Raw genomic sequence first — 15,809 nt, 5'->3', positions numbered from 1 at the left:
TATCAGGACACAGGACAGTTGGAACTGTGTCTTATGCTCCCAGTCACCTCCTTTCAACCAAAAAGATGGCTGCCCCCATGACAAAGATGGCAGCCCCCATGAATCCCAAACATTTGCCTGTTCTTTTAAAACAGGGTGGGTAAAAAATATTACATTACCTCTCTATTCTAATTAACATAATTAATGTAACTTAATGACAGTATGTGTGTTTAGGCTGAAGTTCCCCTTTAACATTGTGCCGCCCGTATGTGCCCATGGCTCCCCGTGTGGTCCGCCTCCTGTCACTCCCCTCCCCACTCTTATGTGCTTGCCTCCCTGCTCCCCCCCCCCCACTTGTGTGTCTGCTCCCCACCCCCCGCTTGTGTGCACGCACCCCCGAGTGTCAGCATATCAGCGGTCTTACTATTTCAGCCGCGCTCCGGGAATGCAAGCCTGGTCTCCTCTCTGTCGCCCCCTAGTGATGGCTTCACTGATGATGCGTATTGCAGAAGCCATCACTAGAGAGGTGACAGAGAGGAGACATAGACAGTAAGATACAGAAGCGGGGGGGGGGGGGGGGGGGGGTGTAAGCGGACACAGAAGCGGGGGAAGGGAAGCGGCAGGAGGCGGACCACACAGGGAGCCAGAGGCACATATATTGTTAACATTTGTGCCGATACACAAATTTCAGTACTTGCAGAGCAGACCACACAGGGAGGTAATGCAGGGAATCCCCGACGTGGCAGCGGTTCGTATAGCAGGTGTTTGTATGTCAGGGATTCCCTGCATTTGCCGTATAAGACGCAGGGACTCTTTCTCATTTTTGGGGGAGAAAAAGTGTGTCTTATACGTCGGAAAATACGGTAAGTGACAGGGCTGTCCCTTGTAAACACAGAGAGCATGTCAACCACTGACTTCTGGTAAGCATGCTTGCTACCAAGAAAAGTCCTAGAGGCTAGCTATTAAACACCACTGGCAAGTCCCAGGTAGGAAAAAATGTTCACAGAAACAGAAAGTGAGCCCTCTATGGTTTTAAAAGAACATTTGATTAGGATCTCTAGACCAGAGATGCCCTCACTTTTTCGGCTTGTGAGCTACTTTAAAAATTAGCAAGTCAAAATGATCTACCTACAGTATGTACAATTTTAGTAGCACAATTGTACATACAGAATGGAAAATTTTATGCGATCGTGATCTACCATGAAGTCCTTGCGATCTACTGGTAGATCATGATCTACACAAAGGGCACCCCTGCTCTAGACAAACGTTTGTCAAACACAGATAATGCAGCAACTTGGACTTTGAATAGAAACCGTAACCAAGACTTGAACTTCATCCCAATCAGTAGCTGATACCCCCTTTCCCACAAGAAATCTTTACCTTTTCTCAAACTGATCATCAGTGGGCTCTGAATGGCTGATATTGTGGTGAAACCCCTCCCACAGTGTAATGTCAGCGCCTCACAACACTGAGGTGCTGACATCACACTGCAGGAGCCTTGTTGCATTGTGGGAAATAACAGAGGTTTCCAACTGCCAAAAAAGCAAGCAGCATCTCCTTCCACAGACATCACTTCCCATCAGTAAAAATGTCACATGTGATACATTTCAGAATGTAAATCAGGGAAAGGAAATATTTTACAATGGGCAAACACTGACTCAATCATTTTTACATAATTATTGTAAAAATTAAGCACTTTTTTCCATTAAGTTATTTTCACTGGAGTTCCTCTTTAAGGCTGCTAATAGAACATTTCTTATTGTAACCTTTTTCAAGAAAAATTTAGGACACTTGGAAGAACAGATAAAGTAAGCATGAAAACTTTACCAAGAAGTCTAACCAGATCTTTAAACTAATGCACATGGTGGTCATCTCTTGGTGGAACTTGGATAACTGGATCGGTACAACCTTTAGATATAAAAATTATCCCCTTTGGAATCCAAGTTGTTAGCTAAATAAAGGTTTGGGTGAAATACTACCACTTATTATATTCCTTATCCTACTGGTAACCTCAGAGACTTATCTATGCATAAAGATTGTACAGGGTAGAACCAGTCTCCCTTGTGTAGGAACAAAAATTAGTTGAGGGCCTATGAGGGAAAGAAAGGCTTTAAAGAGACTCTGTAACAAAGCCTTTCCTATTTGCACAGTGGCTGTATTATCTCTGTTATATGATCTAATCTTCTCTCCTCTGCCAGCTCTGTCGGGCTGAGGCAGTCTGGTTGGAATGTGCTTTGCTGCTTGTGATTGGCTAGAAGCTATACACACCCTCTCCAGGCCCCCTCCAAGCTCTGTATGACTCACACGCTGAGCTATGTCTTTTGTTTGTAAGCACTGGATAAAAATGGCAATTACAAGCCAGGATTGCAGCAGGGAGAAGCAGAAACAGCACAGAGGGGCCCAGGAGAACATACTGAATAGAATGGTATGCTTTTTATTGTAAGAATTTTAGAGTACAGATTCTCTTTTTTGTTCTATTGTGGTTGTCCTGGAAGATGAATGGAGAAAATGTTAATGAACTTTGTTGCAACTTTATAATTTCAATTTAACTGTGCAGTACAAAAGTTCAAACGCCCATACACTTATATATTGCCACCCAATGTGGCAAAACACTTCATTCCTCTCTGATCTGAATCAATTTGGAAAGGAATCTATTCCTACCACACACAGTACATAGATTTTCAGAAGATGTCCATTCAGGCAATGTCAATTTCAGAAATCGGAGAGTACAAGATTGCAGATTGTAATGTACAGTACTAAAATGTTAGATATTTATAAGGTGGCAGAGAGGACAATCATTTTAGGGAAGTTTTTTTTTACTAAAAAGAGAACCCAAGCCAAAGTTTGGGTTAAGAAACACATACTTGCCTAGGAAGAGGAAAGCCTCTGGATCCTGTCTGGGCTTCCTTTGTCCTCCTCACTGCTGCTTGCCAGAGCCTGGGCCACGGTCCTCTTCATGCAAGAGCGCAGCCAGTCTGCTGCCACGCATGCACGGGAGTGTCTGCACGGTAGCACAGAGCCACTTGAGCATGAGCGGCCTAACTGGCTCAAGCTCAGTACAGTCATGCTCATTTCTGAAGAGGAGCGCAGTCCTGGTCTTCAATTCCGCAAGCCCTAGATGGATTTCTGTGAGGGGTACGCGCTCTACAACAGGGGACCGGAGCTCCATGTGGGAAGCCTCTACAGGATCCAGAGGATTCCCTCTTCTTAGGCTAGTATGTGCTTCTTAATCAGAGGTTCTCCTTGCGTATACTTTAAAGCAGACCTGAACTCAGAACTTCCTCTCTGCTTTAAAAGATAAGCAACAGCATAATAGCTTTTAACGAAAAACATTTCTTTGTTACAGATGATAGAAATCCTGCAATAAATCTGCAGTGTGTATACTTCCTACTTTTATAAAAGAAGAAATCGTGTTAACATCCGGTGTTTACAAATTAGCTGCTCTGCTGACGCTGCCAAGATTTCTGACTGGCAAAGCTGGGAGATCAAATTACACTTGTGATTAGTCACAGATGAGGAGGAATTAGACAGGCTAAACTCTCTAAAACAGTCTCTCTGTTTTTATTTTGTCCTGTGCAAGAGTTCAGGTCCACTTTAACCCCCAAGTTTGCTTTACATTGCCTTACATAATGCTATACCAGTGGTAAAGCCTAATACAACAAAACTACCTAACCATTGACAATAAATTAACCCCACTCTCAAACTTTTGTCAATATAGCCTTTAGGCCTTGCAATGCAAGTGTCTGTGACAAATGTAAATGTTGTAAGATGCAGCAAGCTGAAAACTTGCAAGACAGTCAATCAGCTAACAGATTCATCAGCAGTAAAATAAACTAAACATTATACATAACTTACAAATCCACGCGTGTACTGATTAAGTCTGTCCACAGCTGCTGCCTGCGCAAGGCCTTCTTTCACGTAGGATGGAGGGGATATGTCTGGAAAGCCCTGACCAAGATTAACTACTGACGGATCTGCAGCCAGGGCTGTAAACTCCACCCTATAAGATACAGGCAGTTATTATTAAGGTCACAGCAAGGAAGCACAGGCTAATTCTGATAGCATGCCTAGTGTTCTCACTAGCGCCCTGCAATGCAGAGTAACTTGTGCATACACCACTGCACACATTCCTGTGTGCTACCATACACAATGTAATGACCAGAGTATCAGCTTGACACCAGGCGGTATCATAGTGGTGCAAAACGCAGGTACTGCTTTCCATAGCGTGAATGAAGCCAGACTGAAAATCTGAAATCGGTCAAAATCACAAAAGGTAAACTTAGATAATTTAACAATAGAATTCATGTTAATAACATTCCATTTCTATCAGTATTATCCATTTGGAGATAACTGTGAAGTACTTTTCAGTACCTAAAAGAAACAGCAGATGGTAGCATTAAGTTACCACAATTTCACATTTAAATTCCATTCCTAATGTTGTAGCCATGTTAGCACATTTGTAGCAAAAAAAAAAAAAAAAAAAAAAGTCACTATTGTTATTATGAGTACAAGATGTTTCTTGAAAGATTAGCTTTCGGAAGTAATTACATTTGCCAGATGCTGAGCATTTGGACTTACCTTCCAAACAAAATGCAAGAACTTGTTGTGAAGGATGCAGCGTAACTACAAACCATGGCACCCCACCAGGTGGCCAGCAGGCAGTAACAGGTACATTGTAGTGGCCAGCAGGTAGAGACAGGTACATTGTAGTGGCCAGCAGGTAGAGACAAGTAGGTTGTAGGGGCCAGCAAGTAGTGAAAGGTACAATGTATTGGCCAGCAGGCAGTGACAGGTACAATGTATTGGCCAGCAGGCAGTGACAGGTACAATGTATTGGCCAGCAGGCAGTGACAGGTACATTGTAGTGGTCAGCAAGCAGGGACAGGTACATTGTAGTGGTCAGCAGGTAGTGACAGGTACAATGTATTGGCCAGCAGGCAGTGACAGGTACATTGTAGTGGTCAGCATGTAGTGACAGGTACATTGTAGTGGTCAGCAAGCAGTGACAGGTACATTGTAGTGGTCAGCAAGTAGTGACAGGTACATTGTAGTGATCAGCAAGTAGTGACAGGTACATTGTAGTGGTCAGCAGGCAGTGACAGGTACAATGTATTGGCCAGGAGGCAGTGACAGGTATAATGTAGTGGCCAGCAGGTAGTGACAGGTACAATATAGTTGCCAGCAGGCAGTAACAGGTACAATATAGTTGCCAGCAGGCAGTAACAGGTACATTTTAGTGGCTAGCATAGCAGGCAGTGACAGGTACAATGTAGTGGCCAGCAGTCAGTGACAGGTACAATGTAGTTGCCAGCAGGCAGTGACAGGTATATTGTAGTGGCCAGCAGGTAGAGACAAGTAGGTTGTAGTGGCCAGCAGGCAGTGACAGGTACAATGTATTGGCCAGCAGGCAGTGACGGGTACAATGTATTGGCCAGCAGGCAGTGACAGGTAAAATGTATTGGCCAGCAGGCAGTGACAGGTAAAATTTATTGGCCAGCAAGTAGTGACAGGTACAATGTATTGGCCAGCAGGCAGTGACAGGTACAATGTATTGGCCAGCAGGCAGTAACAGGTACAATGTATTGGCCAGCAGGCAGTAACAGGTACAATGTATTGGCCAGCAGGCAGTAACAGGTACAATGTATTGGCCAGCAGGCAGTAACAGGTACAATGTATTGGCCAGCAGGCAGTAACAGGTACATTGTAGTGGCCAGCAGGCAGTGACAGGTACAATGTAGTGGCCAGCAGGCAGTGATAGTTGGTAGACACATTATAAAGAATATAAAAGGACAAAGGACTCTGGGGAAGTATTCGCTGACTGACAGTTAGTGATAATTTTTCCCAGCCTGGTTATTGTGCTGGAGATTTAGATGCTGTCGATCTAAATGGCAACTTTGGATCTTTTCAGGTGTAGAAAATCTTTGAACTGAGCATGGTAATCTTGTTCAATTCAGGACAAACAGGACTTACTATTTTTCGCACCATGAGACGCTCCGGACCATAAGATGCTCCGGACCATAAGACGCATCTAGGTTTAGAGGACAAAAACCAGGAAAAAAAATACTAAACCTGTGGCATCCATGGTACAGGGGCATCTTGTGGATATTCTCCCCTCCCCAATTTATGTGTCCCCTTTGTACCTGTAGTGTTTTTTTTTTTTACCTCCACTGTCCCTGTGTGGTCCTCTGTCCCCCTGTGTCCTCATCCATGCCCCTTCTGTCCTCTAAGGTGTCCCCTGGGTCCTCCAACGTGCCCCCCCGGTCCTCCAACGTGCCCCCCGGGTCCTCCAACGTGCCCCCCGGGTCCTCCAACGTGCCCTCCTGGGTGCTCCAAAGTGCCCCTCTCCGCTAAAATGCCCCGTGTTCTTGTGCAACCTGTACTTTTCTGTCCCCTGTGACAACCTGTCTGCCTAAAGTGTGTGTGTGGCCTGCAGTATGTTAATGCACAGTGTGTGTCTCCCGAGGCTGCCGCGACCCTCCATACATTGTTTTCGCCCGCCCCCCGTCCTCCTTTGCCCCTCCTCTGCCTCCCTTCCCTGGCTCTCTAATGTGGGGATATGCAGGGAGTGTGAAGGCTGCTGCGGCTTACCGAGTGATTATCGCGCTGAGCATCGGTAAATCCACCGCGTTAACTGCCGCTGGGTGGTCCGTGCACGTTGCCGTAGTCTCTGCCTTCACTTCCGCTTACATCACCAATGCGGAAGTGAAGGCAGAGAGGCTACGGCAACGTGCACGGACCACCCGGCGGCAGTTAACGCGCCGGATTTACCGATGCTCAGCGCGATAATCACTCGGTAAGCCGCAGCAGCCTTCACACTCCCCGCATATCCCCACATTAGAGAGCCAGGGAAGGGAGGCAGAGGAGGGGCAGAGGAGGACGGGGGGCGGGCGAAAACAATGTATGGAGGGTCGCGGCAGCCTCGGGAGACACACACTGTGCATTAACATACTGCAGGCCACACACACACATACACACACACACACACACACACACACTTTAGGCAGACGGGGCAGACGCGGTCACTTGATTTTAAGGGTGGAGGGGGACAACTGGTGCCGGGCAAAAATTGCAGCATTTGGACCATAAGACGCAGGCACTTTTTCCCCCCATGTTTGGGGGAGAAAAAGTGCGTCTTATGGTCCGAAAAATACGGTAGTCCTTTAAATAAAAAAATCCAAATAAAGTAAATATCACATACAATACTCCACACTCTTGCTTTTCACTACTACATCAACAGAATGACCTTTATTAAAGGAATTCATAACTTCCCCCCAACTAATGACTTACCATACATTGCCATCAATTCCCTGGATTCTTTTAGCATTTTTATGCCTTGAAGACATCACCTGTGAGTAAATAAAAAAAAAAATTATAATCTGTAAAGAATAAAATATTTGCAAAGACCCATATCTCCACCACCAACAGTCAATAGTAAATAGACCCGAGCAGAGTAAGCTGATTCAGAATTTGATTGGCTATTATGAAATACAGCATTCTCCATGATACGTAGCCGCAGCTTCGGTGGCTCCCGGTCTCCTCTGTTGCCGGGAGCCAACCGGAGCTGCGGCGGCGGCACAGGGCGGCTGCGGAAGCCCCAGGTAAGTGGATTTTTTTTTATTGCCTGGACGTATTCTATAAGTAAAACAAAGTCCATTTCTTATGCCTGGTACACGACATTCCAACACATCTGATCTGATTTTTGATCGATTTTCCGTTCACTTCTGTACAAAATCAATCAGAAAAATGATCGGAGATCAGATCGGACCTGTTTGGAAATTAGCAATTAGACTTGTCGATCTGACAGAAAAATTGCATAGTGTGTACCAAGTGTTACATAAGTCACTTTAGATTTTCTTTTAATCTTATTTATATGTACGGATGAAATCCCCCCACAATCTTTGCAAGCTTACACTGAGGAACACTATTCCTAAAAAAGGTATTAAACTAAAAAAAAATAAAATCTTAAAATAAAAAATAAAAATAAAAACCTGTTTTGTGTTTATGCAATATTTAGAAGGGCTTTGGGTTCTCTTCAGTCAGCCTTCGGAAGTACTCACATCTCCAAGTGCTTCTTAAGACGAGGGGATCTGTACTGCGCACGTGCGTGTCCAGGCTTGCGCATATAAGCTTGCGCAACCTGGGTTTAAATTCAGTGAACCATTTTCAAACTGCATACATTTGCATAAAAAAATGGCATAATTCCAGAACAATTTGCATCTCATTGATCATCCCTAGCTACTTGAGAAGCACTCCGGCCCCTTTCACACCGGTGCACTGCGGTACCTTTTTTGCCACAGGTTAACGCTATGCCAATGAAAGTCTATAGGGCATTTCATACCTGATGCGGTGCGATGTGGCATAAGTGCCCGATTTGCCACTGAAGCAAGCGACGGTGACGTGCAGTGACCAGCTGCTGGCAGCTGATTGATGGCCCATAGAGTTGCATTGGTTCAAATGGTGTAATGCATTTGGATTGATTTTCAATAGATTTAATTCTGAAATCTATTGGAAATCTGTTCCTAGTGTGTGGCACAAATCAGATAGGTTCCTGTCAGATTCGACCTGACCGGCATCTGACAGGAATCTGATGGTTGAATCTGCTGCAAATCTATAAGTGTATGGCCACCTTAAGACAATTTCGGCTCACGCAACAGATCCTTATATAAATCTTATACAGAGAGGGCAGGAGGTGAAAGAAAAATTTGCAAGTGTATAGCCACCTTTAGGGAGTCTATCCCAAGTACTCCTCCCTTTATAGGTGCTGGCTTACTGAACAGGAAGGGCTGAGATTTGAACCAAGGTCTCCTTTGTCAATTACACTATCCAGCCCCTATAACGTGTAAAGCAAATGCCTACATGTAGTTACATTTCTGGGTCTCAGGATAGGAGGACCAGAGTAAAAAAAAAAAATCCTGACATTTAGCCTGCACAACCAATTTTATTCAACTTTGAAATCAAATAAAAATCAGAAAAACACCTAACAAACAGGGGCACTCTACATTCAAATAAGATATGAGGAGTGACCAATCCCTACTGCCTCCCTCACTAAAGTATGTCCGATCCCTACACAGACAACCAAAATTGGATCTGTGTGGTTCCACTGAAGAGTCAACCCGGGTACTGTTTCAATAAATAAGTGCCACAAAGAAGTACTTAACACAATAATAGACATAATAGTGCATGAAAGACAAATCTATGAAGTGCTAGAATGATATAAATGTCAGACTACTGGTGGCTGCAAAAAGTATAAGGCAATGATGGAACATACCTTAATGGGTAGTTGTCAAGTCAAGGACTGGAGACTGGAGAGAGATAGGAATGCCCGAAGGAAGCGTTGTGGTGCGATGCGCCACCCCTCGCATCGCTCTGCCAAAAACGAGATTCATATGACCCTGCCGCAGAGTGCGCCAACCGGGAAATATGCATAGCACCGCATGCATGCCTTTCGCTGCCTCTCGCCCAGTGGCGTACTCCCTGCTGGATAGGAAGTATGTCACTGGGATTCCCAACTGCCCTATCATATTTGCATTGTTCTGCACATCCATGTCACACACCGCTGCTGCCAACAAATTTTAAATTTTTTTCCATTGCCCATTGACTTCCATTCATTCTGCAGCCGCTGGGTCTCATGGTAACACGCTGTAGAATTTGCAGCGGGTCGGCGGTGAATTGGAAGCTTCTGGCACAACATGTTAGTGTACTGGGCCCCAAACACTTTCTTTGCTGTTGCGTTACCCTAAGTGCAGAAAGGGTAAAGCAAAAAAAGTGCCCAAGTGTAAACAAACAACTTAAGTGAAAATATGAGCGCCAACATATCTTTCTCACAACAGGATAAGCTATTGTTGGAGCTACAAAACCGAGGATGTACCACAGTCCTAATGCTGGGAATACATGGCTCGATTCTGAGTCATTTAGATGGCTAGATACAGTGGCTTGCAAAAGTATTCGGCCCCCTTGAAGTTTTCCACATTTTGTCACATTACTGCCACAAACATGAATCAATTTTGTTGGAATTTCACATGAAAGACCAATATAAAGTGGTATACACGTGATAATTGTAACGAAAATCATATATGATTCCTAACATTTTTTAAAAATAAATAACTGCAAAGTGGGGTGTGCGTAATTATTCACCCCCCTTTGGTCTGAGTGCAGTCAGTTGCCCATAGACATTGCATGATGAGTGCTAATGACTAAATAGAGTGCACCTGTGTGTTATCTAACTTCAGTACAAATACAGCTGCTCTGTGACGGCCTCAGAGGTTGTCTAAGAGAATATTGGGAGCAACAACACCATGAAGTCCAAAGAACACACCAGACAGGTCAGGGATAAAGTTATTGAGAAATTTAAAGCAGGCTTAGGCTACAAAAAGATTTTCAAAGCCTTGAACATCCCACGGAGCACTGTTCAAGCGATCATTCAGAAATGGAAGGAGTATGGTACAACTGTAACCCTACCAAGACAAGGCTGTCCACCTAAACTCACAGGCCGAACAAGGAGAGCGCTGATCAGAAATGCAGACAAGAGGCCCATGGTGACTCTGGATGAGCTGCAGAGATCTACAGCTCAGGTGGGGGAATCTGTCCATAGGGAAAACTATTAGTCGTGCACTGCACAAAGTTGGCCTTTATGGAAGAGTGGCAAGATAAAAGCCATTGTGAACAGAAAAGCATAGGAAATCCCGTTTGCAGTTTGCCACAAGCCATGTGGGGGACACAGCAAACATGTGGAAGAAGGTGCTCTGGTCAGATGAGACCAAAATGGAACTTTTTGGCCAAAATGCAGAATGCTATGTGCGATGGTAAGATAACACTGCACATCACTCAGAACACACCATCCCCACTGTCAAATATGGTGGTGGCAGCATCATGCTCTGGGGGTGCTTCTCTTCAGAAGGGACAGGGAAGCTGATCAGAGTTGATGGGAAGATGTATGGAGCCAAATACAGGGCAATCTTGGAAGAAAACCTCTTGGACTCTGCAAAAGAATTGAGACTGGGGTGGAGGTTCACCTTCCAGTAGGACAACGACCCTAAACATAAAGCCAGGGTAACAATGGAATGGTTTAAAGGGGAACTGAAGAGAGAGGTATGTGGAGGCTGTCATGTTTATTTCCTTTTAATCAATACCAGTTGCCTGGCAGCCCTGCTGGTCTATTTCTCTGCAGTAGTATCGGATTAAAACCAGAAACAAGCATGCAGCTAGTCTTGTCAGATCAGACTTATAAGTCTGAACCACTGAAACACCTGATCTGCTGCATGCTTGTTCAGGGGCTATGGCTAATAGTATTAGAGGCAGAGGATCAGCAGGGCTGCCAGGCAACTGGTATTGTCTAAAAGGAAATAAACATGACAGCCTCCATATACCTCTCTCTTCAGTTCCCCTTTAAAACAAAACATATCCGTGTGTTAGAATGGCCCAGTCAAAGTCCAGATCTACAGGGAGTGCAGAATTATTAGGCAAGTTGTATTTTTGAGGAATAATTTTATTATTGAACAACAACCATGTTCTCAATGAACCCAAAAACTCATTAATATCAAAGCTGAATATTTTTGAAAGTAGTTTTAGTTTGTTTTTAGTTTTAGCTATTTTAGGGGATATCTGTGTGTGCAGATGACTATTACTGTGCATAATTATTAGGCAACTTAACAAAAAACAAATTTATACCCATTTCAATTATTTTTTTTTACCAGTGAAACCAATATAACATCTCAACATTCACAAATATACATTTCTGACATTCAAAAACAAAACAAAAACAAATCAGTGACCAATATAGCCACCTTTCTTTGCAAGGACACTCAAAAGCCTGCCATCCATGGATTCTGTCAGTGTTTTGATCTGTTCACCATCAACATTGCGTGCAGCAGCAACCACTGCCTACCAGACACTGTTCAGAGAGGTGTACTGTTTTCCCTCCTTGTAAATCTCACATTTTATGATGGACCACAGGTTCTCAATGGGGTTCAGATCAGGTGAACAAGGAGGCCATGTCATTAGTTTTTCTTCTTTTATACCCTTTCTTTCCAGCCACGCTGTGGAGTACTTGGACGCGTGTGATGGAGCATTGTCCTGCATGAAAATCATGTTTTTCTTGAAGGATGCAGACTTCTTCCTGTACCACTGCTTGAAGAAGGTGTCTTGCAGAAACTGGCAGTAGGACTGGGAGTTGAGCTTGACTCCATCCTCAACCCGAAAAGGCCCCACAAGCTCATCTTTGATGATACCAGCCCAAACCAGTACTCCACCTCCACTTTGCTGGCGTCTGAGTCTGACTGGAGCTCTCTGCCCTTTACCAATCCAGCCACGGCCCATCCATCTGGCCCATCAAGACTCACACTCATTTCATCAGTCTATAAAACCTTAGAAAAATCAGTCTTGAGATATTTCTTGGCCCAGTCTTGACGTTTCAGCTTGTGTGTCTTGTTCAGTGGTGGTCGTCTTTCAGCCTTTCTTACCTTGGCCATGTCTCTGAGTATTACATACTTTGTGCTTTTGGGCACTCCAGTGATGTTGCAGCTCTGAAATATGGCCAAACTGGTGGCAAGTGGCATCTTGGCAGCTGCATGCTTGAGTTTTCTCAGTTCATGGTCAGTTATTTTGTGCCTTGGTTTTTCCACATGCTTCTTGCGACCCTGTTGACTATTTTGAATAAAACGCTTGATTGTTTGAGGATCACGCTTAAGAAGCTATGCAATTTTAAGAGTGCTGCATCCCTCTGCAAGATATCTCACTATTTTTGACTTTTCTGAGCCTGTCAAGTCCTTCTTTTGACCCATTTTGCCAAAATCAAAAGGAAGTTGCCTAATAATTATGCACACCTTATATAGGGTGTTGATGTCATTAGACCACACCCCTTCTCATTACAGAGATGCACATCACCTAATATGCTTAATTGGTACTAGGCTTTTGAGGATATACAGCTTGGAGTAAGACAACATGCATAAAGAGGATGATGTGGTCAAAATACTCATTGCCTAATAATTCTGCACTCCATGTAAATCCAATCAAGAAACTGTGGCAAGATCTGAAAACTGCTGTTCACAAACGCTGTCCATCTAATCCAGGTATGTCAAACCGGTCCTATGAGGGCCGAGATCCTCACACATTTTTTAAACAGCTCAAATGAATTGATGGGTCTGAATGAGGAAAGGTGTGGGTCATCAGGTAGAACACATTTCTTTCTTTCTCAGTCCATCCTAAACACTGGCATGGATCTGGCCCTCCAGGCCTGGAGTTCGACACCTGTGTTCTAATCTGACTGAGCTGGAGCTGTTTTGCAAAGAAGAATGGGTAAGGATTTCAGTCTCTAGATGTGCAAAGCAGGTAGAGACATACCCTAAAAGTCTGGCAGCTGTAATTGCAGCAAAAGGTGGTTCTACAAAGTATTGACTCAGGGGGCCTAATAATTATGCACACCTCACTTTGCACTTATTGATTTGTAAAAACTGTTTGGAATCATGTATGATTTCCGTTCCACTTCTCACGTGTACACCACTTTGTATTGGTCTTTCACGTGGAATTCCAATAAAATTGATTCATGTTTGTGGCAGTAATGTGACAAAATGTGGAAAACTTCAAGGGGGCCAAATACTTTTGCAAGCCACTGTAGATCATTTCAGACATGTATGTCGATCTCCCGCCCGACTGTTTTGCCGCTCGATTCTGCATTGACAATGTAAAAAAAGAAAAACGAGCGGAAGATAAAAGAATCGCCGGAAGAATCGAGTCGTGTATAACCAGCATTAGAGAAAGATAAATGGCAAGGAATCATAAAGGAATATTTTGGAACCCAAAGACCCTTCAGTTTTACCAATGCGGCTCCAATGAATAATTGTTGTTTTTAGGAAGTGGATTATTCCAAATGACTGCTAGAAATTACAGATTATGATTCTTGGAAACATGATACATTTTCTTATCTTTTGTTCTAAATAATACCACATAGAGAACATTTTATTTCCTCCCAAGTCAATGTTTTTATTTGTTCAGACTAATAACCATTCACCAACACAACAACAGGGATCCAATAAAGCGAGGAAATGTCCATTTATCAGAAACAAACATACCTCTGTCAAATCCCTTCAACACAATTTTGGCTAAAGAGGAAACATTTTTGTGCATATTTAGATTAAAATGAGCATAGCAGACTTGTCAGCAAAGGGCAAAATCTGTTGTATCGTTATTGCAATCCTGCCAATGTCTAGAAGGAGCTATGGCCTGGTCACAGTAAATCATACAGAATATAGCAAATAAATGACTGCAACAGCAAGATAAATACCTGCAAGCAAAGGGAAACAAATGTGAATTACTGTGAGCTCAGGTCATTAGAGACACAATCCTAAAAATAACCTCACGGGATAACATAGCAACACCATCAATGCCAGAATCACTTCTGCATCAGGTCTATGGGAATGCACAGGACAATACATACTCCCGCTGTGGAAAACCTGAGGAGGTGAGAGGAATGGACTGTCTTCAGCAAATGAAAGCCATTCCCCAGGCGACACAGAGCACGAAAAGCAATCAACATGCCTGTAGAACGGGTCAATAAAAAAAGAAGCACAGAATTAGCAAAACGGTGTAATTAAGATGCTGCCATATTGACAAGTGAAGATACACTGCAGGGCTGGACAAATCACATCAGGACATGGGAGTCCATTTGCCAGAAAGGGTAAAGAAAGCAGTCCAACAGGGTTTCCCAGGGGCTGGAGGAGCTATAACTTAACATTTTTGCCTGGAGTTGTTAGTTTAGATTATTTTCTGTATTTAACAGCATCAATGTATTATCTTTGACAACAATTGTCATACAGAAACAATTTTTCAGGCTCAATGGTTTCTTTTTTGGAGCTAGTGCGCTTGAGGTGACTCAAATCTGCTTGATCTGCAGACTAGTAGGGACATCTCCAGCATCAATGCATATTAGAACAGATCAACAGAAGAAGCAAGCACTATATCATCTGTCCCACCGTGTCCCAGGAGCTCAGTAATGATAAATAAATAAAATTACAGCATCAGGCATTCAGCACAGTACATTTCCGCCTCAGACTAGGCAGCTGTGGAAGGGAGTGTGCAACTGACACGCCTCCAGCAGGCAGATGCTCAGCTTCTCTGCAGAGAACATGCCCCATTCCACAGCCATCCAGTCAGAGGCTGGAGGTCCGTCCGTTGGGGAATTAGAAGGAAAAGAAGATGCCAGCAATGCGGTAATTTCATGATAGTATGAAGCTCCTGGGGCATTGGAGAAAAGAGACATAATACCGCTCCAGGCTGTACTCCAGAGCATTAAAGATCACCAGCGATCCCTCACACCCAGGCCATCGCTTCATTAGTCAGCTCCCCTTGAGCCGGAGGCTACGGTTCCAGTCCATCTTCACCAAGACGTCAAGGCATAAAAACAGTTTCTTTCCCTCGGCTGTCAACCTTCTGAACTCTCTCCACGTAACTGCCCATCCCCACACCACAACACCATGTCTGCACTGCGGCACTCTGCACGTGGATAGACGGCGCCCTAGCTCAAGCTGACTTTGAGGGGTTTTTTTGTGTTGTAACTACGTTCTGTTCCTTTCTGACTGCTTGACTTGTCCTGTATCTGTATCTATATCCTGTATCAGTACCCTGTACGTGCCAAGACCAATTCCAGGCACGACCCAGTCGATAATAAAGATTCTGATTGTGTACTAGTGTGCAATGATGCTGGGATTGGCCTACTAGTCTGTAGGGCGAGCAGGCTAGTGAGTCACCTCAAGCACCCTAGCTTCCTTTTTTCTGGCTCTCACAATTTGTCCAGCCCTGAAATTAAATGTTTTAAACTGAAGCAAAATTATTTTTAA

General features: G+C 43.9%; 1 protein-coding gene across 5 annotated transcripts in view; it reads right to left on the bottom strand.

The window, feature by feature from the left end:
* The window catches only part of KYAT3 (kynurenine aminotransferase 3), a 62,041-nt gene that overhangs the window by 36,992 nt on the left and 9,240 nt on the right, over positions 1-15,809 (bottom strand). For 2 of the 5 annotated variants that reach the window (XM_068239838.1, XM_068239839.1), the window contains exons 2-4: positions 14,411-14,511; positions 7,267-7,325; positions 3,835-3,979 (exon numbers count right to left, since the gene is read on the bottom strand). In XM_068239838.1, coding sequence (XP_068095939.1) covers positions 3,835-3,979; positions 7,267-7,325; positions 14,411-14,509 — 303 coding nt within the window. In that variant the 5' untranslated portion in view covers positions 14,510-14,511. Of the gene's footprint in view, positions 1-3,834; positions 3,980-7,266; positions 7,326-9,247; positions 9,286-14,257; positions 14,349-14,410; positions 14,512-15,809 lie in introns of those variants that run through there. The other 3 variants (XM_068239842.1, XM_068239841.1, XM_068239840.1) reach the window with 3 other exon arrangements.

This window comes from Hyperolius riggenbachi, chromosome 6, assembly GCF_040937935.1.
Source record: "Hyperolius riggenbachi isolate aHypRig1 chromosome 6, aHypRig1.pri, whole genome shotgun sequence".
Taxonomy (NCBI): Eukaryota; Metazoa; Chordata; class Amphibia; order Anura; family Hyperoliidae; genus Hyperolius; species Hyperolius riggenbachi.
This window is presented reverse-complemented; position numbering and strand designations above follow the sequence as displayed.